This window comes from Oryctolagus cuniculus, chromosome 18 (assembly GCF_051225735.1).
Source record: "Oryctolagus cuniculus isolate XC-2025 breed Fujian yellow rabbit chromosome 18, ASM5122573v1, whole genome shotgun sequence".
Lineage (NCBI taxonomy): Eukaryota > Metazoa > Chordata > Mammalia > Lagomorpha > Leporidae > Oryctolagus > Oryctolagus cuniculus.
The window spans coordinates 44,348,477-44,376,277 of record NC_142884.1 but is presented as its reverse complement, the minus strand read 5'-3'; the positions used below and the strand labels follow the sequence as shown (position 1 = coordinate 44,376,277).

The following is a 27,801-nucleotide window of genomic DNA, read 5'->3' as shown; positions in this document are numbered from 1 at the left end:
GGATGCCAGTATTGCAGGCAGAGGCTTAGCCTTGTTGTCCCACAACATCCACCAGTATTATAATTTTTTAATTATAAAATATGCACAGCATAAAATTAACTATCTTAGCCATTTTTAGTGTACAATTCAATAATTTTAAGTATATTTGCATTGTTGTGCAACCAGTATCTAGAACTTACTCATATACATTCAATTCCCCATTTCCCCTCTCTTGCCCAGCCCCTAGCAACCAACACCCTACTTTCTGTTTATATGAATTTGATTACTTTGCATAATTATGGACTCAGCAGTTTTTTTGGTAACTTGCTGACTTCACTTAGCATGTCCTCAAAATTTATGTATGTTGTGGTTTGTGTCAGAATTTCCTTTTTAAGGCTGAATAATATTGTATGGACCAATATATTGTATGGACCTGCCACCTTTTGTTTATCTTTTCATTGGTCAGTGGACATTTGATCTGCCTCCACCTTTGGCTGTTGTGAATAATGCTTCTGTGAACATAATTTAGTCACAGCCCTGCTTTAAATTCTTTTGGATGTATATCCAGATCCTGTTAGCTTTTTTATAGGTAAGAAAAATGAAGCTGTCAGTGCTAAAACAGGAAATCTCACTCTGCCCTTAAAACATCTTCAGTAAAGTAAAGAGTTGTTAATGAAGAACATCTCTGCCCAGAGGCAGCATTCTAGCTCTGAAGCTGCTGAGATTACATAGGGCTGGGCAGTCACAGAAGACTTTGCTCAGGAAATGTTTGATTGAGTTGGCCTTGGAAATCAGGTTAGGGCCAGAGTTGTGACACAGAGGGTAAAGCTGCTCACCACCTGCAGCTGATATTGTTTGTGAGAGCCGGTTGGCATCCCAGCTGCTCCACTTCTGAACCAGCTCCCTGTTAATGTAATGTGTCTGGGAAAGTAGCAAAAGATAGTACTTGCACTGTCTTACTCCTGTCCTCATGGAAGACCAGGTGGTATTCCACATTGCTGGTTTCGGCCTGGCACAGTCCTGGCCATGGCAGCCATTTAGGGAGTGAACTGGCAGATGTAAAATCCATCTCTCTGTCTCTCTCTAACTCTGCCTTTTGAAGTACATTTTTTCTTTTTCTTTTTCTTTTTTTTGGTAAAGATTTATTTATTTATTTGAAAGAGTTATAGAGAGAGGTAGAGACAGAGAAAGAGGTCTTGCATCTGCTGTTCACTCCCCAGATGGCCGCAACGGCCAGGGCTGTGCCAATCCGAAACCAGGAGCCAGGAGCTTCTTCTGGGTCCCCCATGCGAGTGCAGGGGCCCAAGGACTTGGGCCATCCTCTACTGCTTTCCCAGGCCATAGCAGAGAGCTGGGTCGGAAGAGGAGCAGCCAGGACTAGAACCGGTGCCCATATGGGATACTGGTGCTTCAGGCCAGGGCTTTAACCTGCTGCGCCACGGTGCCAGCCCCTCAAGTAAATTTTTTCTAAAAATCAGGATACAATAAGGGAAACAGTAATAAGTATTAGTAGTATGACTATAATAGTAATAGAATAATAGTAAGTGGAAATATTCTTTTCCTGTTATACAGTTTATGTGTACAGTTTACTATTAAAGGTCATAGGTATAAAACCATGAGTGTTTTTCTTTATGGGCTACTTCATGTATTTATATTTTCAAAGGTGATCTGACAACCCAGTTTTCATTTATGTGCTGACTTTGGAGCACATCCCTGAATAGAATGCTGTATCCCTGTGTAGATCTGGGGATAAGGAAATTCATGCACTAACTAGGTAGAGGATTAACATGAGAATAGCATGAGGATGGTTAGGTGTGAAGTTGTGTATAAAACTAAGCACAGAATACATGAAGGGGAATAAAGGATAAGATCTAAAAGGCAGTTGAGATGTCAGTTGGGAGTTTGAACTTGAATACATACATAGGGGGTCAGAAACTTTCCTAGTGGAAAAATGATGTAAGTTATACCTCCATACTATTAATCAGTATCTCATAAATATTGGAGAGAGTGGAGACTGTGTAAGGAGATCTACTTAGGATGCTTTTCACGGAAAAAGCTCAGGTTAGAGATCTACATTCCTTTCTTAAAACTCATATGTTCTTGTAAAAAGCACAGCTGTAGCCCAAATTACATATTAACAGCTTTGCAGTTCAACATCAGTTTACATGCTGAAAATAGTTAGGCTTATCTTATTGCTTGGGAAATTATCAGAGTAAAATGAGAAAGGTAGTCATTTTAAAAAAATTTTTTAAAGTGTTAGCATATACATGGTACTATTAATAAAGCAGAGGTTAAGGAAAACTGTTCTTATATATCTATTTCAAAAAGAGATAGTGCAAGCTAATGTTTACTGGTTCACTCCCAAAACCCACATTGGCCAGGGCAGGGCTGAGGTCAAAAGGAATGTAGTATGGCTCTTGAGTGTGGGACGCCTGGTACCGTGTCCAGCCTGAGATCCTGGGAGTGGCCGGTGTCACTTCAGGGCTGCTGTGTGGGAAAGAGGTAGTCCTCTTAATCACAGAAGATGTTTGCGAAAAGGAAGGACTGATGAGGCATTTGGGTACCATTGCTTCCCCTGTACACAGGTTATTTCTTCATTCACTAACTATTTACCAGATACTTATTCTCCGGCAGGACATTGTACCAGGCTCATATGATAAAGGTAAATAAATTATATAAAAGTCATAAGGTTGAAATCAATTTTATGTGGAGAAGATCTGTAGAGATCAGAGCATCTTGTATTCCTGAGAAACTGGTTAAAAACTGGAGGCAGCTTGTTCAAGGTTTCATGTTGATGCTCTGAAAGCTGGGCGTCAGTTCCCAGAGTGGCAGTAACGTGCTCTGACATTTCCACTCCATTTGCTGCAATGTCCAGGGAGATGTTTCTGTGTACTCTACAGACTCCCTATCCCAAAAGGCTATATTCTTTGCTGTGCTTGGTAGTAAAGTGATTACTTTAGACCAGGCTGACTAGGTGCAGTTACTAGACAGGGGTAGTCTGGAGACTCTAACTTCCTTTAGGACTTTTTTTTGACTCTTATGTTTCATGACCTTAGTTGACTATCTAGTGACTGACTCTGGGAGATAGATCTTCGTCCTGCAGATCGTGAAGAGGTTAGGTGAGAATTAAGGCACTGCCTGAGGCCACATGGTGTTAGGAGGATCAAGCTGGACTGAGGTCAGACCAGCAGGTTGTGGCCAGCATCCTCTGGTTTTGTAAAGATTTTATTGGAAAACAGCCACATCCATTCCTTTATGTATTTTTTTTTTTAAGATTTATTTATTTACTTGAAAGAGTTACATAGAGAAGGAGAGGTAGAGAGAGAGAGGTCTTCCATCCACTGGTTCATTCCCCAGTTGGCCACAGCGTCCGGAGCTGTGCTGATCAGGAGCTTCTTCCAGTCTCCCACATGGGTGTAGGTGCCCAAGGACTTGGGCCATCTTCTGCTGCTTTCCCAGGCCACAGCAGGGAGCTGGATCAGAAATGGAGCACCTGGAACTCAAATTGGTGCCCATATGGGATGCCGGAACTGCAGGCGCGACAGCTTTACCCACTATGCCACAGCACCAGCCCCTCCTTTATGTATTGTCTATGACTGCTTTCATCTGCAACAAGAGGTTAGTAGTTGTGACACACCTTATGAACCAAAAAACCAAACAATTCATTCTCTGGTCATTTATAGAAAGGTTTGCCAACTCCTGTTGTAGGCTGTGGCACTGGCACAAGGTCCTAGTTCTTCTCACGTTGGGGAAGGCAGGATACATACTGACTTTCAGCTGTCCAGTCCACATTTCAGAAGAAAGAGTCAGTCTCTAGGGGTCCTCTCTCCCACTCCCCACCCCACCAGATATCCTAAACCTCCTGGAACAGTTTCCTCATACTTCTGTTAGGATTTACAAGGCCATGAAGTTCAGTTATCCTTTTGTATCTTATACTCCCACCTATCTCTGAGCTCCTGTAGGAATTATTTATTTATATAATTATAATTTCTCAATTTACTCAACAATCTATAAGGTTTAAGAGCCCCATTTCTCTTCATTTTTATCAAAACTTTATATTTTCGGGGCCGGTCCTGTGTGGGCTAAGCCTCCACCTGTGGCGCCAGCATCCCACATAGGCGCCGGTTTAAGTCTCCATTTCCGATCGAGCTCTCTGCTACAGTCTGGAAAAGCGGTAGAAGATGTCCCGAGTCCTTGGGCCTCTGAACCTGCGTGGGAGACCTGGAAGAAGCTCCTGGCTTCGGATCGGCCCAGCTCCAGCCGTTTTGGCCATTGGGAGAGTGAATCTGTGGATGGAAGACTTCTCTCAGTCTCTCCCTCTGTAACTACCTCTCAAAGAAATAACTAAATCATTAAAAAAAAAATCACTTGATATTTTCGGACCTTTTAATTTTTGTTAGAGACATGAAATGCCCTCTGGTTTTTTAAATGCGTAGTTCCCCATCTTTTAAGGAGCTTGAACTAGTTTTCATGTTTCTTGACACTTCAGGTATCTTTTGTGAGTTGCTTGTGCTATCCTTTACCCAGGTGTGTGTGAGTTGGGGGAGGGGGTGGTTCCTTGCCTTTTTACATGGATTTATAGATGTTTTTTATGTAATCTTTGTTAATACTTTGAGTTGTTTGTATTTTAACTGCTTTATATCAGTCTGTAGCTAGATTTTTTTATTGGATCATGGGTTTGTTGAGATACCAAACTTAATAAATTTAATGTCAGATTTATTGAATTTTTCCTTAAAGATGTATTCTTTTTGTATCCTATTTAAGAAAATCTTTCCCTATCCATGGATCTTAAAGAATCTTAACTTTATACGTTTAAGTCTGAATCTGGATGTTACTTTCACATATGATAGGCGGTTGGGACCTAAGTTTATTTTTCTTTATTGTCTCCCAGCACCACTCTCTGTCACTGATTTGTGATGCCATCTTTATGATATACTAACAGTTTTCTAAAGAAATACATGGGTCTGTTTCTGAGCTCTCTGATCTGTCCTCTGATTTATCTGTTTTATTATCACTATAAATTCCTTTTTAATGACAAGTTAGGAATTTTTTTTTAAGATTTATTTTTTTTGAAAGGTAGAGTTACAGAGAGGCAGAGAGATAGGTCTTCAATCCATTAATTCACTCTTCAAATGGCTGCAACTGCCAAACCTGGGCTGATCTGAAGCCAGGGGCCAGAAACTCCATCTTGGTCTCCTACATGGGTGCAGGGGCCCAAGCACTTGGGCCATCTTCTACTGCTTTCCTAGGCCATAGCAGAGAGCTGGATCAGAAGTGGAACAGCCAGGTCTCAAACTGGCATTTATATGGGATGCTGGCACTACAGGCGGCAGCTGTACCTACTGAGCTACAGTGCCCATCCCACTTTATATAAACTCTTAATATCTGCGATATCTTCTGTGACCTTTTTCTAAACTGTTATGTTCTTGATCATTCATTCTTCAGGGTAAATTGTACATTTGGCATTTCCATGAATTTCGTGGAAAATCTTGTTTACAATTTTGAGGGATTGTTTCACTGAATTTGTTGATTAAAGAAAATTAGCTGGGGGCCAGCACTGTGGCATAGCAGTAAAGCCACTGCCTGCAGTGCCAACATCCCAAATGGGTACTGGTTTGAGTCTTGGGTGCTACACTTCTGATCCAGCTCTCTGCTTTGGCCTGGGAAAGCAGTAGAAGATGGCCCAAGTCTCTGCACCCATATAGGAGACCCAGAAGCAGCTCTTGGCTTTGGATTGGCTCCGTTGCAGCCATCTGGGGAGTGAACCAACGGCTGGAAGACCTCACTCTCTCTGCCTCTGCTTCTCTGTAGCTCTGCCTTTCAAATAAGTAAATACATCTTTAAAAAAAAGAGAGAATTAGCTGTCTCAGTTCATGAACATGGTATATCTTTTATTTATGTCTTTTGCTATGGCTTTTAATAATGTTCCATAATTTTTTTTCAGAAGTCTTGGGCATATTTTATTAGCTGCATTTCTAGATATGTTATATTGCTTATGTGAATAATAATAGTTTTCTAATTGGTTATTTCTGGCATAGAAAAGTACTTTTTTTCCTCTTTATGAACATGTCATTTTCTCATTTTCCAGTAGATGGCAGTAAAATACATTAAAATTTCACTAATTAAGAATCTGTTTTCAGTAGTGCCTTACATTTGATTGTGTATTTAAAGATAATGATTCTAAATATTTCTAAATTATCTCTCTCTGATACATTTAGGAGGATAAAAAGAAGCGAGATCGAGACCGTGTGGAGAATGAGGCAGAAAAAGACCTCCAGTGCCACACCCCTGTGAGATTAGACCTCCCTCCTGAGAAGCCTCTTGCAAGTTCCTTAGCCAAGCAGGAAGGTAATAGTCCCCTGAATTAACTGTCCAGAACAAGGAAGCAGAGACTGGACAGCCTAAGTTTTAAAGCTTTGTAACTGACTTGTTTTCTAAGATTTTTTTTTTCTCACTACCTAAGAGCTTTAAATTAGCCTCAGTTTTGAATTGACACTCTCAACTTTCATGTTTTTAAAATGAAGGCATAGAATTCATAACGAAAAGCTAAATAAGAACTCAGAATCTTCCTTTTAAAAATACCCTTTTACTTTCTTCTTTGCTTTAGAAGTAGAACAGACACCACTTCAAGAAGCTTTGAATCAACTGATGAGACAATTGCAGAGGTAATGTTTTTCTAACATTTGATAAATGTGTAGAATCTTAACCGTGTAATTAAGCCATATTTTGCAATCTAAATCAAAATTTACCTAACTGGTTCTTTTAAAGGAGGCAGAGTTTTTTGTTTTTTATTTTTACTTATTTATTTGTTTGTTTGAAAGAGTTACAGAGAGAAAGAAAAGGTCTTCATCTGCTGGTCACGGTCCAGATGGTAGCAATGGCCAGCACTCAGCCAGGCCAAAGCCAGAAACCAGGAGCTTCATTCTGATCTCCCATATGGGTGGCAGGGGCCCAAATACCTGGGCCGTCTCTGCTGCTTTTCCTAGGCTGTTAGCAGGGAGCTGGGTCGAAAATGAAGCAGCCAGGACTCAAACCAGCCAGTGCCCAGGTGGGATGACAGTGGTACAGGCAGCAGCTTCATATACTGCATCACAAGGCCAGCCACAAGTTCTTAAAAGGGAAAAGTATAGCAGTCTTTATTACAATATCTTTTTAAAGATACATTTTATTTCTTGGAAAGGCAGATTGACAGAGATCTTCCTTATGCTAGTTTACTCTCCAAATGGCCACAGTGGCCAGAGCGAGGCCAGAGCCAGGAACTCCATCCAGGTCTGTCATATGAGTGTTGGGAGGGGAACCAAGTATTTGGGCCATGCTCCACTGCCTTCCCAGGCAGGTTCACAGGAACTAGACTGGAAGCAGAGCAGTCAGGACTCAAACCAGCACTGCAATGTGGGATGGTGGCATTGTATGCAGCAGCTTAACCCTCTGTACCACATGCTGGCCCCCACTGTAGTATTTATTTTAACATCTCTCCACTACAAATTTGAATTTTCAGCTCAGAGATACTTATTTGTGTAGCTTTCATAGTTAAAGGGAATGCATCCTGATGATGGACTTTTTTTTCTCCTCACTGTGCTGTACTTTGTCGGTCTGGAATGCATCATAAATAATTTTTTGCAGTAAAACCTGTGGGGTAATCTGTATTCACCTTTGCAGTTAAGGACAAAAGGTACTGGTCTGATTTTTTTTTAGAATTATAAAGTAGTTGAGAAAACACATTGCTTGTCTTATGCTGGAATAAATTATTCAGTACTTCTCCTGAGGGAGGTAACAGGTAAATGTTGCATATTCTATCCCATCTAGAAGGTATGCCTAAAAAATGTGTTTTGGCTACGTTTTTTGTTTTTTGTTTTTTTTTTTGAAGATTTGTTTGTTTATTTAAGAGCCAGAGTTACAGACAGAGGGAGAGACAGAGAGAGGTCTTCCATCCACTGGTTCACTCCTCAAATGGCCGCAATGGCCAGAGCTGGGCCAATCTGAACCCAGGAGCCAGGAGCTTCTTCACGTCTCCAACATGGGTGTAGGGCCCCAAGCACTTGGGCCATCTCCACTGCGTTTCCAGGCCATTAGCAGAGAGCTGGAATGGGAGTGGAGAAGCCGAGACTCAAACTGACACCTATATGGGATGCCTACACCCCAGGCAGAGGCTTAACCTACTTTACCACAGCACTGGCTCCTGCTTTTTACTTTTTATATCTTGTAACATAAGCCCACAATGTAGGTTAATGAAGTCTCCTTAAGAAAGTTCTTTTGGGGCCAGCTCCCTGCTAATGTACCTGGGAAAGCAGCAAGAAGTGGCCCAAGTACTTGGGTGCTGCACCCACATGGGAGGCTTGAATGAAGCTCCTGGCTCCTAGCTTTGGACCAGCTTAGCTCCAGCCATTGCAGCCATGTGGGGAGTGAACCAGTGGATGGAAGATCCTTCTCTATCTCTCAGTTCCCTCTAACTTTGCCTTTCAAATAAATAAGTAAACCTGGGGGGAAAAAAGGTATCTCTTAGTCCAGGGACCATAGCATTATTCAGAACATCTTGGAAATTAGAATACAGAAGCACTCTTTATTTTTATTAGGTTTATTTGGAAAGGAGATTTACAGAGAAAGAGAAATCTTCCATCCACTGGTTCACTCCCCAGTGGCCTCAACAACTAGTGCTGGGCCAGGCTGAAGCCAGGAGCTGCTGCTTGCTCTCCCATGTAGGTACAGAGGCCCAAGCACTTGGGCTGTTCTCCACTGCTTTTCCCAGGCACGTTAGCAGGGAGATTTATTGAAAGTAGAACAGCAAGAATTTGAACCAGTGCCTACTGGCTGTGGTTTAACCCACTGTGCCACAGTACTGGCCCCAGAACCAGAGTTTTTTATTATTCTGAGCAATTATAGAATTGTTCATCATTGAGACTCAGCTAAAGCCTGATTTTTAAAAAATGCCACAAATCAAGTTTGGTGATTCCATTTTTGGTCAAAGTTAGGTGGACTGTGTGTTAAAATGACCAATTTTCAAGGTATTTGCTCTGAAAGGTATTTCCAAGAGGTTATCCGGAGATGAATACTGTTGTTACCCATAGCGACTACAAGGCAGGCACCGTGGCTCACCATGCTGATCCTCCACCTGCAGCGCTGGTACCCCAGGTTCTAGTCCTAGTTGGGGTTCCAGATTCTGTCCCGGTGGCTCCTCTTCCAGTCCAGCTCTCTGCTGTGGCCCGGGAAGGCAGTGGAAGATGGCCCAAGTGCTTGGGCCCTGCACCCACATGGGAGACCAGGAGGAAGCACCTGGCTCCTGGCTTCGGATGGCACAGTGCGCGGCCGTAGTGGCCATTTTGGGGGTGAACCAACGGAAGGAAGACCTTTCTCTCTGTCTCTCTCTCTCTCACTGTCTAACTGCCTGTCAAAAAAAATAAAAATTAAAAAAAATAGTTACTAGTTTTCAAAATTCACTTCTTCAATTTTCCATGAAAAACATACTACAAATTCTTTGTACCTGTGAAGTTTCCTGTGGCTTCTGTAGATGTGTTTGTAGTGGAAATAAAATACAACATTGCCTTTTGCGTGTCTTCGCAGAAAAGACCCAAGTGCTTTCTTTTCATTTCCTGTGACTGATTTTATTGCTCCTGGCTACTCCATGATCATTAAACACCCCATGGATTTTAGTACCATGAAAGAAAAGATCAAGAACAATGACTACCAGTCCATAGAAGAACTGAAGGTAATTGTGTTTATGTTTTGATTGGGAAAGTACAGAGAGCTATGATACAAAATAACATCTTTTTTATTAAATTGAGAGTTAGACTCTTAGATCTTATACATGAAATTTGCATACTTTATATTCAGAATCTTTCTGATCTTTTATTTTACTAAGATTCGTTTATTTTAATTTGTAAAATATTTGTCTTTTCTTTCTTAGAAGACTTTATGAGCTTAGTTATACAAATAAGAAGAAATGAGCCCATTACTATCTTCTATTTATACTTTCCTTGATTACAATATATTTTTCTCAAGTTTAAAAATGAAAAAATGGTTTATTTTAACTTCAGATCAATGCAAGTAAAATTGATATTTTAATGAAAATTGAAAGTTTATTTTTCCATTTCTAGACATATAAGGTATACATAACTTCTCAAATGGAGAATAAATTGTCTTGTCCAGAAATACTAAAGGTTTACTTAGAGTTTTAAGTTTGATAAGTGAGTTGCTTCCTGGTATTAAGAATATTTTCTTCAACTTTAAGAAGATAAAATTTAACCTATAAGCCATCAAAATAATAATGTATCTAATGTTACAGTTGAGAATTTTTTTTCATCATCTTTCTGTAGTCTTGGTTTGTGTTGATTTCAGAGGTATTTGTTTTATCTTCCAAAGAGAAGGAACCATATTTGAAACTTGCTTTACACTAAATCAACCAAATGTAACTGATTTTGGTAATATTTTATCTCCAGTTTTTCCACGTAAACATGTTAGTGCTTATCTGACCTAAGGGTTAGACCCTAATTGGTCACCAAGAGAAAATAGCCGGTGCCGCGGTTCACCAGGCTAATCCTCCGCCTGCAGCGCCGGCACCCTGAGTTCTAGTCCTGGTTGGGGCGCCGGATTCTGTCCCGGTTGCCCCTCTTCCAGTCCAGCTCTCTGCTGTGGCCCGGGAGGGCAGTGGAGGATGGCCCAAGTGATTGGGCCCTGCACCCCATGGGAGACCAGGAGAAGCACCTGGATCAGCGCGGTGCGCCGGCCGCAGCGGCCATTGGAGGGTGAACCAACGGCAATGGAAGACCTTTCTCTCTGTCTCTCTCTCTCACTGTCCACTCTGCCTGTAAAAAAAAAAAAAGAGAGAGAGAGAGAGAAAAAAAAGGAGTTCGTGTTCTCTGGGGGCATGTGTATGGCAGGGCAGTTAAGACACCACTTGGGATCTCCTCCTTCTCTACTGCAGTGCCTGCGTTCCCATCCTAGTAGCTCCGTCCCAGTTCTACCTTCCTGGTAATGTGTACCCTGGAAGGCAGCAGGTGTAGACTCAAGTAGTTTGATCCCTGCCATCCATATGGGAGAATGAGAATGGGTTCCTGGCTCCTGGCTTCAGCCTGGTCCAGCCCTAGCTGTCTGGACATTGGGAAGTGAAGCAGCAGATGGGAGCTCGGTCTTTCATATAAATTAATTTTTTTTCTAAAGATTTATTTATTCGAAAGGCAGAGTTACAAAGAGCTAGGGGGTCTTCAATCCACTGGTTCACTCCCCAAGTGGCTGTGACAGCCAGAGCTGAGCCAGTCTAAAGCCAGGAGCTTCTTCCAGGTTTCCCCCATTTCCCACCCCTTCCCTCTTGTTCCCACCAATTAGGGTCTAACCCTTAGGTCAGATGAGCACTAACATGTTTATGTGGAAAAACTGGAGATAAAATATTACCAAAATCAGTTATATTTGGTTGATTTAGTGTAAAGCAAGTTTCAAATATGGTTCCTTCTCTTTGGAAGATAAAACAAGTACCTCTGAAATCAACACAAACCAAGACTACAGAAAGATGATGAAAAAAAATTCTCAACTGTAACATTAGATACATTATGATGGCTTTTAGGTTAAGTTTTATCTTCTTCCCTCTCTTGTTCCCACCCTTCCTTCTGCTTCTTTTCTTATTTTTCTTTTAATTTTTGCGATAATATACTTTTTTTCTTTGAGGACAAGTTTTATCATTAATTGAAGAAGCACCTAAGGAAACAGGCAATGGAAATGGGCACTTAGACTTATCTAAAACTTATGAGACATAAGAATATCCACACTTAATATACTAATACAAGGTAGATCTTTGAGAACAAGTTTTACTGTTAACTCTCATAATACAACTCTTTGAGGACAGAGGTCCTCCATGGGAAGTTATTGCACAGTAACTCCTATTGTTAATTTAACAATTAACACTCTTATGTATGACGTCAGTGATCACCCAAGCCTCTTGACCTGAGTTGCCTAGGCTATGTAAGCCTTTTGAATCCACCGAGTCTTTCAATATTTAGACAAAGCCATAAGCAAACTGGAAGTTCTCTCCTCCATTCGAAGAAAAGTACACCTTTTGATGACCACTTCTTTCCCTTGGGGTCTCACCCACAGAGGTCCTGCATTTAGGATTCTTTGCCACAGTGGTTTGGCTTTGCATGCCTGATATGCTCTTGTAGGCCTTTTGGCTAGACCAGAATGCCTTAAGGGCTAAAATTGGTCAGAGTGTTACTTTAAGCAATTGTCTTTCTATGAGTCTGCTGTATGGACTGCTTCCCATGTTGGAGTGTTCATGCCTTTTTAATTTTATTATTATTGCCAAACACTTAATCCTTTTTGTATGATCGCTTTAATGATTAATCCTGCCTATATGATCATTTTAACATTTAATTCCCTGTGATCACATTAACACTTAAAATGCTTTTTTTTTTTTTTTACTACCTTGCTTATGGGGATTTGACATCCTGTGGCAAATTTTTAAACTGTACCTTTAGAAGTAAGTCCATAGGAATGTATGCAGAACTATATAGCTTTATAGTTACAAACTTCATACATTTCATAATTACTACTTTAGGTACATGATGATTGTTTTACTATGGCTCTTGAATTTCTTCTCACATACTCTTAAGTAGAGCTCAGTTTACCTTTTTTTAATCCTGCTTATGTTTTAAGTACTTATCACTACTAAATAGTAGAATTTGATGGGTTTTGTCTTGGATTTGTAGGAGTTTGTTAGGGCACATGTTTTTCCTATTTTATTTTATTTTATTTTATTAATTTATTTATGGGGCCAGCATTGTGTAGCAGGTTAAGCTTCTGCCTGTGTTGCCCAGCATCCCATAAGGGTGCTGGTTCAAGACTGGCTGCTCCACTCCCAATCCAGCTCCCTGGTAATGTGCTTGGAAAAGCAACGGAAGATAGCCCAAGTGCTTAGACCCCTGCACCCATGTGGGAGACCCGGAAGAAGCTTCAAACTCCTAGCTTTGGCCTGGCTCAGCTCTGGCTTTTGTAGCCATTTGGGGAATGAACCAGTGGATGGAAGATCTCTGTCTCGCCTCCTCTGTCTGTAACTCTACCTTTCAAATAAATCTTCAAAAGAAAAAATTATTTACTTACTTGGAAGGCGGAGTTAGAGAAAGAGATCTTCCATCTGCTGGTTCCCTCCCCAAATGGCTGCAGCAGCCAGGGCAGGGCCAGGCCAAAGCCAAGAGCCTGGCACTCCATCCAGGTCCCCTGCATGGGTGTCAGGGGCCCAGGTACCTGGGCCTTCTTCTGCTACTTTACCCAGGGGCATTAGCAGGGAATTAGATTGGAAATGGAGCAACCAGGGCTCATGTGGGTTGCTGTCATCACAGGGGGCTGCTTAACTTGCACACTATACCGCCAGCCCCTCTGTTTTTCTTTAGTTCTTACTATTTTAACCTACTAAGCTTTGCCGTATCTCTCTCATTCATAGATACGAAATTTACTTAACCATCAAAAAGTGCAGTCAGTTGAAGTGCTCCAGCACATGTACACATACATTGACGTTTAAGCCAAAAAATATAGTTTTGATAATTTATCTGCTCCAGTTATATGTTTAACTCCTTGAAGTTATATGGTTAATTTCATAGTGACATGATTTTGTAACCTTCTGTAAATTTTGATAGCATCCAAACCCTGAAGAGAAAATTAGTGTGTTTTAACATTTTTGCTCAGCTATTTTGAATTTGGCAGAAGATGTTAATTTAACACTATTCCCAGGGTTCAGTCAGCATCTGAAATAAAATATTTAATGTCTAAATGGAAACTAAAGATGTTTTATAATTAAGAGTAGGCGCTGGCATTGTGGCACAGCAGGTTCAGCCACTGCCTCCAACACCTTTATCCCTTATGGGCACCAGTTCGTGTCCTGGCTGCTCTACTTATGATCCAGCTCCCTGCTAATGACCTGGGAAAGCAATGAGGGAAGGCCCAAGTGCTTGGACCTCTGCCACCCAAGTGGGAGACCCAGAAGAAGCTCCTGGCTCCTGGCTTTGGCCTGGCCCAGCCTAGGCTGTTGAGGCCATCTAGGGAATGAACCAACAGGTGAAAGTTCTCTCTCCCTCTGTCTTTGTAACTCTGACTTTGAAACAAATATTTTAAAAAAAAAATTTTTACATGAACTACTCAGCTGACATTATTAAGTAAGAGACAGGAGGAATATTTTCTTTTTGTGTTACAGTGAGATTATACTGAAGAATTCTATTTAAAAATTTCATTCTGGCATATAAAGTTTATGCACATGTGCTATAAAATGATTAAGAGTTTGGCAAAGAATGTAGCATAGTTAACTTCAGGCAGCATAGTCTCAAACTATGAAAAGCTTTCTGTTATTTAAATCACTTAATCTATAGTCAATGTTAATGAAATTTTTTAACCTGAATTACAAATCAGACACCCATGTAGTTCTCAAGTCTTTATACATTTGGTGTGAACTTTGGATTCCACTTTAGCTTTACTCTATATTTATAGTAAACACTATTTATTTAAAAAAAAAAAAAAAGAATGTAGCTTAGTTAAGTAAATTTAGCAGTATTTTATTGGTAAGTCTTAAAACTTGTCAATTTGCTGTTAGTGTTTAATAAACCTTAAATAATAAGGGTGTTGTTTTTTTGAAAAAGAATCTGGGGGACCCGTATGGCTTCAAAACAGACTGTGGGGACTTTGTTTTGTTTCAGTGCGTTTTTCCTCTTCTCTCTGCAGGATAACTTCAAACTGATGTGTACTAACGCCATGATTTACAACAAACCAGAGACCATTTATTATAAAGCTGCAAAGAAGCTCTTACACTCAGGGATGAAAATTCTTAGCCAGGTAAATTTATTAAAACTCTGTCATAAATAACAATTATCATGTAATCCATATCCTCATGGTTGTTGGTCATAGTGATACCGATCCAAGTGTGATACTGATTTTGTTAGCAGACCATATTAAAGTAGAAAATATTAAATGAGAAATTAATAAAGAGAAGAAAATTAAAACAGGAAGATTATCATTTGGAATCAATACAAATCAATATTGACATTCACACAGGATTAATTCTGTCAAGGCTCTTAAATTGATACTCACTGGATAGACTTAGTTTTGTGAAGGGCAGCATTATTTTGCTGTGAAAAAAATAAACCTAAATTCCAGAGTGTGACTGAATGAATTGTAAGACCATTTAGAAGAGCCCTCTGTTTCCCTGTTTCTGTGTCATGATGAAATAAAACACCCTGGTCAGTGCTGTGCTTCTGAGTAAATTTTAGTACACTTTCTGATAGAAAGGAAAAGGAACATAATGTACAAATGACAAATAATTTCAAATAATCTGACAGCTGCCTTTCCACAAGAGCAGACTCTTCCGTGTGGCTGAAGATCGGTGCGGAGTGAGCATTTCTTGGAGAGGCTGTGCAGAGGCTCAGGCGCATCGCCGTGGAGCTCCGTGAGAGAGCTGTGGAACTACCGTAGATGGGGGCAGAAAACTGCTCGAGTGTTGTCCTGGGGCAGCAGCCTTGAAGGGAAAGTGGCGATGAGCAGAACTCGCAGGACGCGTTGTCGGAGTTTTCAGTAAGGGGAACCTCAGAGACTGCTTTAGGGAAGCTAACTCAGGGTGATCCTGGCACCGTGACAGGCAGGCAGTCACAAGACTGGGTTCTAGCTTAGTTCACTTGTACTACCTTGTGGACCCTGGGCAAGTCGTTAGCCACCCTGGGCCTCCATGTTCTTGTCTATAAAAAAAGAGGGTTTAATTTACATCTCCAAGATATTTTTAGCTTCAATGTTCTGATTATATAGATAAGAGTTAGAATAAGGAGGAAACTGAAAAGGAACAACAACATAGAAGAGGGATTTTATAAAGAAAAAAGTGAGTAAGTGTAGGACAGGTAGAGGGAGTGGGAATAGAATAGAGTTTGGGCTCAGACTGAAGGGAGTTGGAGGAAGGTAAGTGAGTTGTGCACAGCTGCATGTGGTTTCCAGTCGCTGTGCTGCTCAGCCGTATTACAGTTTTCTGTTTAAAGATGTGCTTGGTGCTGAGAGATTCTTGGATCCATTTACCTAGAGAAGGAAAAGCATTTGGATTGATGATTATTCTTGCACTCCTAATATTTAGACAGCATCCGTTCCCTCCCTTTCCTGAAGCCTTGGGAGACTAGTATAAGCTAGTTACCGTTTTAAAGCCAAATGTGCAGAGGAAGGAGGAATATAAAATTTTTCTACTCTTTGTAGGAAGACTATGAGAATCTAGAATCAAGCCATATTCTAGGGTTAAAAACCTGGAAATGCTTGTTTTATTTGAACTAAAATTGCATTCAGCAAATGCCATACTCCCAAATATGTACATTGCATTTTGAGGGAGAAAGTTTGATTTTTTAATCAACTTTGATTTGCCACTACTTTTACCTTCTTTACTGTAGTTAATAACATGCAAAAGATTTCAGTCACTGGGGGTGGGCTGGTTGGAAGCACAGAAAATGAGCTTTCTTCTCTACTTTCCCTCTCTCTGTTGTCATCTTTTTTTTTTAGCTCTCTTCCTGTTGAGGTAGGAGCCCTACCCATCCTGTGCTATAGCTTCCTGTTGATTGTTCTCTCCACCCCAGATGGGAGGAATCCTCACAACAGTGATTTTAAAATGTTTAAATTTAGACCTTCTGCGTTAATTCTGCTAAAAGCAGTGCTCCCAAGAGAGCACAACACATCCTTCCCCTGAATGGTATCTTTTCCAAGATTACTGGTTTTGAATGTTCACAGAAAATATTAGAGTGTCCATTCATCATTTTTTTTCAGTTTCACCTAAGTAGCAGCTCTTATTAGATGTGTTATTTTTATAAAGAAGGAACAGCTGAGAAGAACCCTTTGATCTCCTCAGTAAATACTTCAGAGTGCTGATTATAATACGAAGTCGTACAAACAGTACTGTTTGTAGCCTAGTGGCTTTGGAATCTGACCAATCAAGGTTCAAGACCTGGCTCTGCCTTTTGGAAGCCACCGTGACCTTAGGCCATGCAGCTTTTCTCAGCCTTTCTCAACCTAAAATAGGGATAAGAATAGTACTTACCTTATGGAGTTCTGTCTGGTACACACACAGTTAGGCCCTTAGTAAATGTTAGCTATATTAGTGACAGAGAATGGCCCTTTTAGTCATTTAAGAGTGTAAAATCAAGGGTCAGTAAGCAGCATGCTGATTGGAGACAGTTAGCAAAAGCAATCACAAACAAAAATGTTTTTAAAGTAAAATTAAACCTAACTCTTGTGACTTATTTCTAAGTTTAGAACATTTCTGTAATTGAATTATTTTAATTTTGTGTTGTGTTAAAACCACAGGGTATTCTTAACGTGGATTCTGCTTAATAAAATTCCGAAATGGAAATAAACGGTTCGGAGAGAATTTTGTGATCTAAGACCATTCATAGAGCAACAGTTACTGAGTATCTGCTATGTGTGGACCCTTATTTTAGGTAGTAAGGATAAAGAGATGACTAATAAGACCTAAGTGACATATTCAAGGAGAAACACGAATGACCCATGGCCAATTACAGAATTAAACTCACTAATGTTTTCAAAGTTTGTGGTACAGTACAAGATGCTTCTAAAAAATCAGATTGCCTTTATTTTAGTAATGATAATGATACTGTTCAGTTTGGCAACAATTCAGAGAAATATTCAAACACTAATTTAAATTGACACAGCTTTTCTGGAAGGCAGTTTGGCAATAGGTATCAAAAGCCTTAAAAATACTTGATCCCTTTGACCTAGTATTTCTGCTTCTAAGGATTTATCCTAAAGAGAGAAAAGATTCCTGGAGAGGTTTATTTACAGCGATGTTTATGGGACTTTGTAACAGCGGAAACTTGGAAATCTAAATATACAGTCATAGATTGTTAATTCAGTCATGATGCTTGCACAGGATTAAGTTTTTAAGGTATTTAATGATAATAGAGGGGAAAGTTCTATTATAATCAACTGGAAAATAATTTGTTAAAAGATTTATTTATTTGAAAGGCAAGAGTTACAGAGAGAGAGACCTTCCATCCACTGGTTGACTCCCCAAATGGCTGCAATTGGCCAGAGCTATGCCAATCTGAAACCAGGAGCTTCCTCTGGGTCTCCCATGTGGGTACAGGGGCTGAAGGACTTGGGCCATCTTTCACTGCTTTCCCAGACCATAACGGAGAGCCGTTTGTTAAATATGTAGTGCCTAGAAAAATATTGGAATGATAAACTTATTAGCACTGTTCCCCTCTGGATGTTAACAAGGTTTTTGTTTTCTCCTCTACATATACCTTTATTTGATTACAGTGATGTAATAGTTTTGGGCCAGCAGTGTGGTATAGCAGATAAAGCCACCACCTGCAATGCCAGTATCCCATATGGGCACTAGTTCATGTCCCAGCTACTCTACTTCCAATCGATCTCCCGGCCAATGGCCTGGGAAAGCAGCAGAAGATAGCCAGAGTACTGAGGTCCCTGTCACCCACATGGGAGACCTGGGTGAAGCTCCTGGCTCCTGACTTTAGCCTGGCCCAACCCTGACCTATGCAGCCATCTGGGGAGTGAGCCAATGGATGGAGGATCTCTGTTTGTAATTCTGACTTTCAAATAAATAAATTTCTTTTAAAGGATAGGAAAAAGGAAAATAGTTTTAAGATTACTTTAAAAGCCCAGTAAAAGTAACAGAAGGGCAGGTGTGTGCCCAGTGGTTAAGATGCCTGCATCTTGTGTCAGAGTGTGTGGGTCAGATCCTGCCTCCACTTCCAACTCAGCTTCTTCCTAAGGTCCATCCTGGGAGGTAGCATCCCTACCAGCCATGTGAGAGACAGAGATTGAGTTCCCAGCTTCCTGATTGGGTATGGGCCCAGTCCCAGCTGTTGTAGGCATTTGGGGAGTGACCGTCTCCCCTTCCTTGCAAATCAAATAAAATAAATAACTTAAAAAGAAAAAGAAATAGCAGGATCTGTGTTCTGAGGATCCATCTGTACTACTAATAGAATATAGTGCAGTGAGAAAAGGCCTGTCATGAGTGACAAGAGGTCTGGTTTTAGTCACCAGTTCTGTGGCATGAGGGTGAGTCACAGAGCGTTTCTGGGCTGCACTGTTGTTAAATGACCTCTGGCCCTCCCCAGGTCTTAGTGTCTATTAATCCACAGAGTCTGCCCTGCCGTGGCCGTGCAGCCTGCACTTCATATTTTACCCAGTGTCAGCTTGTCTCTAGGAGGAGCAGATTTCTCTTTTTAAAACTACCTTGAGACCTCAAGCCCTTAGCCACACTGCATGTCATTGCAGTGGAAAAGTAAGCTTGTTTCTCAAAACAGAAACGACTTCTTAGTTAGTAGAAACATTGTGCACTTGGAGAGAGGAGCTGTGCTGGTGAGTGTTGATTCTCCAGGCATCATGTTGTCAGTCCTGAGTGATCCTACGGTTCCACAATGTAAAGGTGCCTTGTCTTCATACCCCCAGTGAGTTCTTAAGTTTCAGCAGGTCTTATAAATGGAAAAATCTCAGTGTCCTAGTAAACTAAATTTCACTTTCTAAATTCAAATTCAGTACCTCCAAGGATAGTTAATTCATACTTTCTCTTCCCTTAACTCTTGTGCAGTAAAGTTGTAAAGCTGTCTCCTGTTGAAAATTAAGTTCTCTGAATTGAGGGGATAGATTTTTAATGTCCTGGTTCTTAAATAGAATACTTTGTTGGTATAATTGCTTTTAATTGTTTTTTTTTCCCTTGTTAATGACAAGTGCAAACTTACTGAGAAAAATGCATTACTTTAAAAGTGAATGGCAGGCATACAATAAGACTGTTTTTGAATATTTTTAGGAAAGGATTCAGAGCCTGAAGCAAAGTATAGACTTCATGGCAGACTTGCAAAAAACTCGAAAGCAGAAAGATAGGACTGAAACGGCACAGAGCGGGGAGGACAGCAGCTGCTGGCCGCGAGAGAGGGAAGACTCTGGAGAGGCCGAAGCACAAGCCTTCAGAAGTCCCAATAAGGACAATAAAAAGTAAAGACTCTTTGGAATACTAAGGGTTAAACTGTCTTTCCAAACTGGAAAGGGGGGAAGTCGTGTTTCGGGGCTAACTTGGGAAGACTGTCCTCAGTCACTGGCGGTGGCCTCCTGTCAGGCAAGTCCATGTGCTGACGGGATGCCCTTTTCTGAGACAGTTCTCTGTGTGGTTGTCCACACATGGCTCAGAAAACAGATGGAAATGTGGATTCTTCCCAAAGTACTTTTAAAACTAGTAAATTGTTTTTAGGGACTCCTATTTTCAGTGAGTTTATTTAAATAGAACTATTTGTTTAAGAAAAAAATGTGTATTCGTTCCCTCATTCCATAAAGGAGGAGTTCAGCAGCGTAAGCACTGTTAGAGCTGCTCCCTACGTAGATGGGCTATCGGAGATGTGCATGGTTTCCACTAGACGTCAGCTGGAAGGAGCAGTAATGAATGTCTGGACCACGCAGGCAGTGGCCAGCGTGGCTGGACGGCAGTCAGGTGCACCTGCTCAGACCACTGACAGCCAGCTCCGATGGCCCAGCACCTCACCGTCCACTTCGGGGAAAGGTTGTAGTTACCAGTTTGGATTTCTTCTCATGTTGCAGAGAACCTAATACCTGTGACAGGTTCTTTGTTCTGCTTTTGAGATTTACGCATTTTTAAGTGTCTATTTTAATTTTTTTTTTTTTTTTGACAGGCAGAGTGGACAGTGAGAGAGAGAGACAGGGAGAGAAAGGTCTTCCTTTGCCGTTGGTTCACCCTCCAATGGCCGCCGCTGCAGCCGGCGCACCGCGCTGATCCGATGGCAGGAGCCAGGATCCAGGTGCTTTTCCTGGTCTCCCATGGGGTGCAGGGCCCAAGCACCTGGGCCATCCTCCACTGCACTCCCTGGCCATAGCAGAGAGCTGGCCTGGAAGAGGGGCAGCCGGGACAGAATCCAGCGCCCCAACCGGGACTAGAACCCGGTGTGCCGGCGCCGCAAGGTGGAGGATTAGCCTATTGAGCCACGGCGCCGGCAAGTGTCTATTTTAAATTTTAGTTTTAAAAGCTAAACTTTAAAGAAGCAAATTGTATACTCCTCCCCATTCAAGGTAATATTTAAGGTAGAATTCATTTTTGTGGATGAACCTAGAAAACCATTAGATGGGTAACACTGGACAAAGAAAGAGTTAAATAGCCAACATACTAGGTTTTTCTTATTGTTTGAGCATTTTGGGGGGCCCTTACCAGATCATTAAGGAGCAAAATTCTAATTGGGATGATAATACAGTTGTCTCCGCTTTGGTTGTATTTATACTTGGAATTCCTTTTAATGTTTTCATATTATTTGCTTTTTTTTTTTTTTCACTTAGTATTAATGTGTATTTTCAGGAAAGATAAAGATGTACTTGAAGATAAATTTAAAAGCAGTAATTTAGAAAGGGAGCAGGAGCAGATTGACCGCATCGTTAAGGAGTCTGGAGGAAAGCTGACCAGGCGGCTGGTGAACAGTCAGGTGACCGAGCTTTTCTGTTCTCTCCTGTCCACCTGAACCTTGCCCTTCAGGTTGTTCTGTGCTTTCATCCACACCTGTCGTGGAGCACGGCATCACTCAGGCAAAATTGGTAACATGTCTGCCGTTAGAGAGCATGACCCGTTTTATCCTCTACCACTAGGTTTTTGGGTTTGGGTGGTTTGTGTGTGTGTGTGTGTGTGTGTGTGTGTGACAGTTTGTTGCAAAATTGGAAAGTGAACTACTTTTTTTTAAGTTTGCGAGAAACATTCATGTTGTGGTCTTTTGAAATTGTTTAGCATGTTGGGTTTGTTTTGTTTTGTTTTGTTTTAAGATTTATTTACTTATTTGAAAGGCAGAGAGGGAGAGAGGTCTTCCATCCACTGGTTCACTCCCAAGAGGGCTGCAACGGCCAGAGATGGGCTGATCCAAAGCCAGGAGCCTGGAGCTTCTTCCAGGTCTCCCACTTGGGTTCAGGGGCCCAAGTACTTGCGTATCTCCCACTGCTTTCCCAGGCTGTAGCAGAGAGCTAGATTGGAAGTGGAGCAGCTGGGACACATGAGATGTCAGCACTGCAGAACGGGGCTTTAACCTGCTGTACCACATCACTGGGCCCAGCAATGTTAGTTTTAAGACTTGAAAACCAGGTGGATTTGTACATGACTTTGCGCAAGTCATTTCCCTTCCCTGGTCCGATAGTAGGCTCCTTTTCGGACAGTCAGGGTAGAACGAGGTGGACTTCAGGACCCACACAACTCTACAATTCTGTGGTTTCCCTAATCTCCATTTCTGTAGCCCATCAGCACCTGTCTGTGGAAACACATGTGAAAAATCAGCATTTTCATGTGATTTAGTTTGATTTAAAATGACATAGGTGTGAGTATAGGTAGAATTGGGATGTAGAGGCCTGTTTATCTCTTTTGAATACTTTGGATCATTGCAGTGTGAATTTGAAAGAAGGAAACCAGATGGAACAACTACACTGGGGCTTCTCCATCCTGTGGATCCCATTGTAGGAGGTAGGTCCACAGTGAGAATGTGCATGAACTTGGTGCTGTGGGTAGTGGACAGCAACAGCATTTAGCAGGCCTGAAGGTCATCAAGCCCATCTGTGTTACTATCCGTGAAGCAGCTGTATTTCAAGGTAACAGCTAGCCTGACTTCCGTCGTCCTGAGAGAGGCACTGAAGATTGAGTTTTCTATAAACTCAAAGGCCATTTACTCACCAGTAGCAGAACCACAGGATTCAGCCCTGGTTTTGAGAGACTGGTATATCTGCTTGGTTATTTCTAGAGGGGTTTCATATCCTCATATCGCTTACTTTTTTTGTTTTGGTGAATAGAATTCATGAACGTGCCGCATAGCACCTTAGTAACGGAGTACTTGAACTTAATGAAATGTTTGGCACTGTGGTTAGTAAAAAGTTTATAAAGGTTGGGAATCTTACAGAACCTCACTCAGATTTTTGTTTTCTCGGATGGTGTTTTAGTGGCAATAGTGTAAGAAATATTTTGAAAATTAATGTAAGAGTAGGAACTTTTTGCCCTTCATTGGAGGGGAAAATCATGATAAGCTAATCTGAGATTGTTTATTCATGTAATACCCCTTTTTATATTGTTATGAAAAGAGATAATTGGTTATACAAAAATGAGTAACTACAGAATTTCAATATCACTTGCTCTGGCCTAGGTGCTGTCAAAGGTAGAGTTGCTTATATAGTGGGGGAGGGGTCATCAGCTCAGGAGTTGCCTTGGTATGAGCATTGCTCAGGACTGTCTGTGTCAGGCCTAAGTGCCCAGGAGAAGCACCCCTGTCATTGTACATAGCACAGGGCACCTACCTACTGTTTGAAGATGATATTTCGGTGATCCAGAAAGGTTAGTGGGAGAGAAAGAATGGCAGAGACAAGCATGACAGAACGTTAAAGTGCAAGCCATTTGGTGCATTTGAAGACAGGGCGAGCCCATTAAGCCCTCTGCAGGAGGACACTGATGGAGCGTGAGGAACCAGTGTTGCATTTTGAAAACAAAGTTCATCTTTTACTTTCTGTGAACTTTTCATAGTAGAATTATATATGATCATACATAGGTCAAAGTAACAGCCTCAGGATTGAGCATATTACCTTTGTATTACAGCTGTGTTGAAAATATGGTGGTAGGAGATGCAGCTGACTTGATTTAGGTGACTCTTTAAGACCTGCTTCTTTCTTGGCCATGTGTCCGCTCTCAGCTCTGGGTGTGGTTTCCTGGGTTTCCAGCTCCAGCAGGCATATCAAAGGCAAGCAAAGCCGACTGCACTCTTCATGGGCACAACAGCTTCCTCAATGGCCACTTCACTTGTTTAAGGAGCAAGATACCCCTGTTCATCTTCTCAGCTTCAGCCTCGTGGTAAAACTACCCATACCTGTTAGGAAATCAAATTCTGGACTGTTCTCCAAGGAGAGGTCTGCTTTAGGCGTGTGAGGCACCCGGCAGCACTTTCCTCGCACGTCACCTTGGCAGCAGCCTCTGTTGCACGATGTGGATTTGCAGAAGCCAAGGGTCTTCCTCCAGAGAGAGTTCTTCCTGTTGCATAGTGCAGGATTTGGCCTGGTTCAGCTTTTTCCATTCTCATAGGTGCCCACCTCTTGTTCCTGTTCTTGTCCCATATTCCCGGTTTCATTACAGGGATTCATTCCTGGTTTATAGAGATCACATTTAAAAAAAAAAATACTTCTTTACTTGAAAGGCAGAGTTAAAGACATAGAAACAGAGAGACAGATCTTCCATCTGCAGTTTCACTCCCCAGATGGCTGCAACTGCTAGGGCTGAGCCAGGCCAAAGCCAGGAGCTTCTTCCAGGCCTCTCACATGGGTACTGGGGCCCAAGGATTTAAGCCATCCTGTGCTACTGTTCCAGGAGCATTAGCAGGGAGCTGGATTGGAAGTGGAGCAGCTGGGACTCGAACCAGCACCCACATGGAATGCCGGCATTGTAGGCAGCAGCAGCGTTACCCACTACACCATAATACCAGCCCCAGATCACATGTTTAAAGGCTGTCCTCCATTGCACTACAAGTATGCATTTCGTAGGTAGTAATTTATCCTTCGAGCATCGTGAGTTCTCTTCTCTCTTTCTTTCTTTCTTTTTAAGATTTATTTATTTGAAAGGCAGAGCATGGCAGGGGGCAGGGAGAGATTTTCCATCTGCTGGTTCACTTGCCCTAAATGACCCCAATAATTTGGACAGGGCCGGGCTGAAGCCAGAAGCCAGAAATTGCATCCTGGTCTCCCGCGTGGGTGTCCAGGGCCTGAGCACTTGGATCATCTGCTGCTGCCGCCCTCCCTAGCACATTAGCAGGGAGCTGGATCAGAAGCAGAGTAGCTAGGTCTTGAACTTGGTTAGTGTCACAAGCAGCAGCTTAACCTGCATCATGTAACTCATTTAAAAGGCAGAGTCGCACAATGGCCAGAGCTGCACCGATCCAAAGGCTGGAGCCAGGAGCTTCTTCCAGGTCTCCCACTTGAGTGCAGCAATCCAAGGACTTAGACCATCCTCTACTACTTTCCCAGGCCATAGCAGAGAGCTGGATGGGAAGTGGAGCAGCCGGGACTTGAATCAGCAACCACATGGGGTGCCAGCATCACAGCGCCGGCCCCTTAGTGAAATTTAACATGGTTGTAAAGCATTCCAGAAAGCAGTAAGCTATAATGAGAGTCCCAGGTTTTGGTCTTGGCTACATTCCTTTATGAGCTCTGATTTTCTTTCTTAGGTAGGTATGTAACCCACATCCGCCATCAGAGAACCGGAGTTTGATTCTTGGCTCCAGCTGTTGGCTTCAGTGTCTCGCTATTGCAGATCGTGGGAGGCAGCAATGATGGCTCAAGTAGTGGGGCTCCTGGTTCCGTCTCCAGTCGTGAGCCAGCCCCAGCCATTGCAGCCATCGGATGGGGGCAGTCTGTCTCATAGATAGATAGATGCATAAATACATAAATAAATGGACTTTCTAAGGGCTATCCAACCTTCACAGTCTTGTAGCTGACATGAATACACAGGAAAGCATTCAACAAAGTGCCCTATAGGTCATTACTACATATGCTTCCTTCAGTGTGCTCGGTTTTCTGTTTTAGAACCAGGCTACTGCCCGGTAAGATTGGGAATGACAACGGGAAGACTTCAGTCGGGAGTGAATACCTTGCAGGGCTTCAAAGAGGATAAAAGGAACAAAGTAACTCCAGGTGAGGCTCCAGCTCACAGTATTGTGGTTTCTCTTTCCTGTCTTAAGTTAGGGAAAGGAGTTGTAATCACCACTCATTGCTTTATTCATTAGCTCGCCTGATGATGTTTTTACAACATCACTTAGGTGTTTCATTAACTTCAGAAGAAAGTGGGAAGTCGAGTATTAGTATTCAAAATAAATTTTGTTCTTTTTCCCGCTTCCCTTTGTAGCAACTTTAATTGCAACTTTACAGAAGTCTGTTTGGGAGAAAATACTATCTTGAATATCTGTCAAAGCAGTCAAGTTAGAAGGAAGTAACCTGGTGAAACAAGTGGATAGATTGACATGTAGGTTAAAGAATAGCATTGCAGTGTTTAATTTTTCCAACAGTGTTGTACTTGAATTATGGACCCTACAGTTCTTATGCACCGCATTATGACTCCACATTTGCAAACATCAGCAAGGACGACTCTGACTTAATCTATTCGACATACGGGGAAGACCCTGATCTCCCAAGTGATTTCAGGTGAGTTACAAGCTAGCTAATCAATATTCATCGCACCCTGTGTCTCACAGTGTGCAGAGGTAACTTGGGGATGGCCTTCCAGATGGTAGAAAGTGTTTTCAGTACCTTTTATTAATTGGCACATAGTTATCATCGTGTAATGAAAACTAAATATTTTAAAGAGAAAACTTGGCATTCGTAGCATTTTAATTGTTACAAAAAATGTTTTTGAAGATGCTGTGTACCTCAGCTGATTCACATTGAGGAGTTTGTTACTTTAAAATGTTGATGTGCCATCTGCTCTACTATAACAGTGTTGTGTGTCAATGAGTTGTGTTGCAAACTTGACCTATTTGGAAACCCACAATGCATTTCCCACAAGACAGGAAGTGAAGGACACAGTGGGTTCCTAAGGCAACCCACAACAAGCCTGGCTGAACCATCACATACCTGACAGAGCATTGCAGTCACTCTCAGCAGTCCATTTTTAGGTGTTTCTGTGGTAGGTTACAGAGCTTTGCATCCCATCAACATAATGAGCTGCCATCCTGATTCACATGGCTCTGGCTCAGGGAGGGGCATTGAGCCTGTGTTACTCCTCCTTGGCCGTGGCGTCTTGTTAGCTTTCATTATGGATCATTGACCAGTCTCCTAATTTTCTGACAAAGGGGCGAATATGAACAGATTCCCCAAGGCTTTGCTCTGGCGGTGGAGTTGTTACAAGGCAGGAGTCCCTAAATCAGAAACTGACTGTGGTTTCAGATCAACTCATTTATATCCTTTAGATCTCACCAGTTTAGACAAATTCTGGACTAGTCATCTGTACCTTCCACAAGTAGGTACTGTGTGCCCACTGTGTGGCAGGCGTTCTTGTAGCTGCTGGGGGTTCCATAGAGAAATTGGCAGACTGCGCCTCTTGTCAGATGGTGCTAAGTGCTTGGAGGAAGGGAAAGCCGCGGGAGAGGCCGGGCAGGGAAATCTGCTGGTGACGGCTGAGCAGAAACTGAAGGTGGGGAGGAACCCAGCCTTGCAGTGAAATAGCTGTGCACAGACTGCTGGACCCGAGGAACAGCAAGAAGAACCACAGGAGCAGGAGTGAAAAGGAGCGTGTTTCAGAGAGGTAATCAGTGGGAGTGAAGCTTCGTAAGGGTGGAGTTCTGTTGTTAGACAGTACAGGCACCCATGTCTGGCTTATATTTTAAAAGGATCTATTGCTGCTGTGTTAAGAATAGACTGCAGGAGGACACAGTGGACCTGTGGGGTTGAGGGGCGTGCCGTTTGTTACGTGGTTTGGCCACCACGTGGGACAGCTGCATCCCCTACCACAGTGTTTGTGTTCAGGTCCTGGCTCTGCTTCCAACTCCAGCTTCCTGCTGTTGGGCACCCAGGGAGGAGGCAGGCTGTAGCTCAAGTAGTTGAGTCCCTGCTACCCATGTGGGAGACCCAGAATGAGTTCCTGGCTCAGTCCTGACTATTTGGAGTGTTTGGGGAATAAACCAGCAGATAGAAGATTTCTGTCTCTATGTCTTTGCTTTTCAAATAAGTTGAACCACATATACAAATAAAAAAAAAATTTTTTTGAATGGAGGAACAGAACAGACAAGAGTGGCAGTGTGTTGGAAAGTAGTCAGTAGTCTGCCGGTAGCATTGCTCTTACCCATTAAAGTG

At 42.1% G+C, this 27,801-nt stretch overlaps 1 protein-coding gene across 1 annotated transcript in view; it reads left to right on the top strand.

Moving 5' to 3' along the window:
* BRD7 (bromodomain containing 7) overlaps positions 1-27,801 on the top strand; it is a 44,216-nt gene that overhangs the window by 9,796 nt on the left and 6,619 nt on the right. The window contains exons 3-11 of the mRNA XM_002721347.6: positions 6,198-6,327; positions 6,587-6,644; positions 9,538-9,682; positions 14,671-14,781; positions 19,763-19,947; positions 21,311-21,434; positions 22,375-22,450; positions 25,540-25,647; positions 26,019-26,154. Of these exons, the coding sequence (XP_002721393.3) occupies positions 6,198-6,327; positions 6,587-6,644; positions 9,538-9,682; positions 14,671-14,781; positions 19,763-19,947; positions 21,311-21,434; positions 22,375-22,450; positions 25,540-25,647; positions 26,019-26,154 (1,073 nt within the window). The remainder of the gene's footprint in view (positions 1-6,197; positions 6,328-6,586; positions 6,645-9,537; positions 9,683-14,670; positions 14,782-19,762; positions 19,948-21,310; positions 21,435-22,374; positions 22,451-25,539; positions 25,648-26,018; positions 26,155-27,801) is intronic.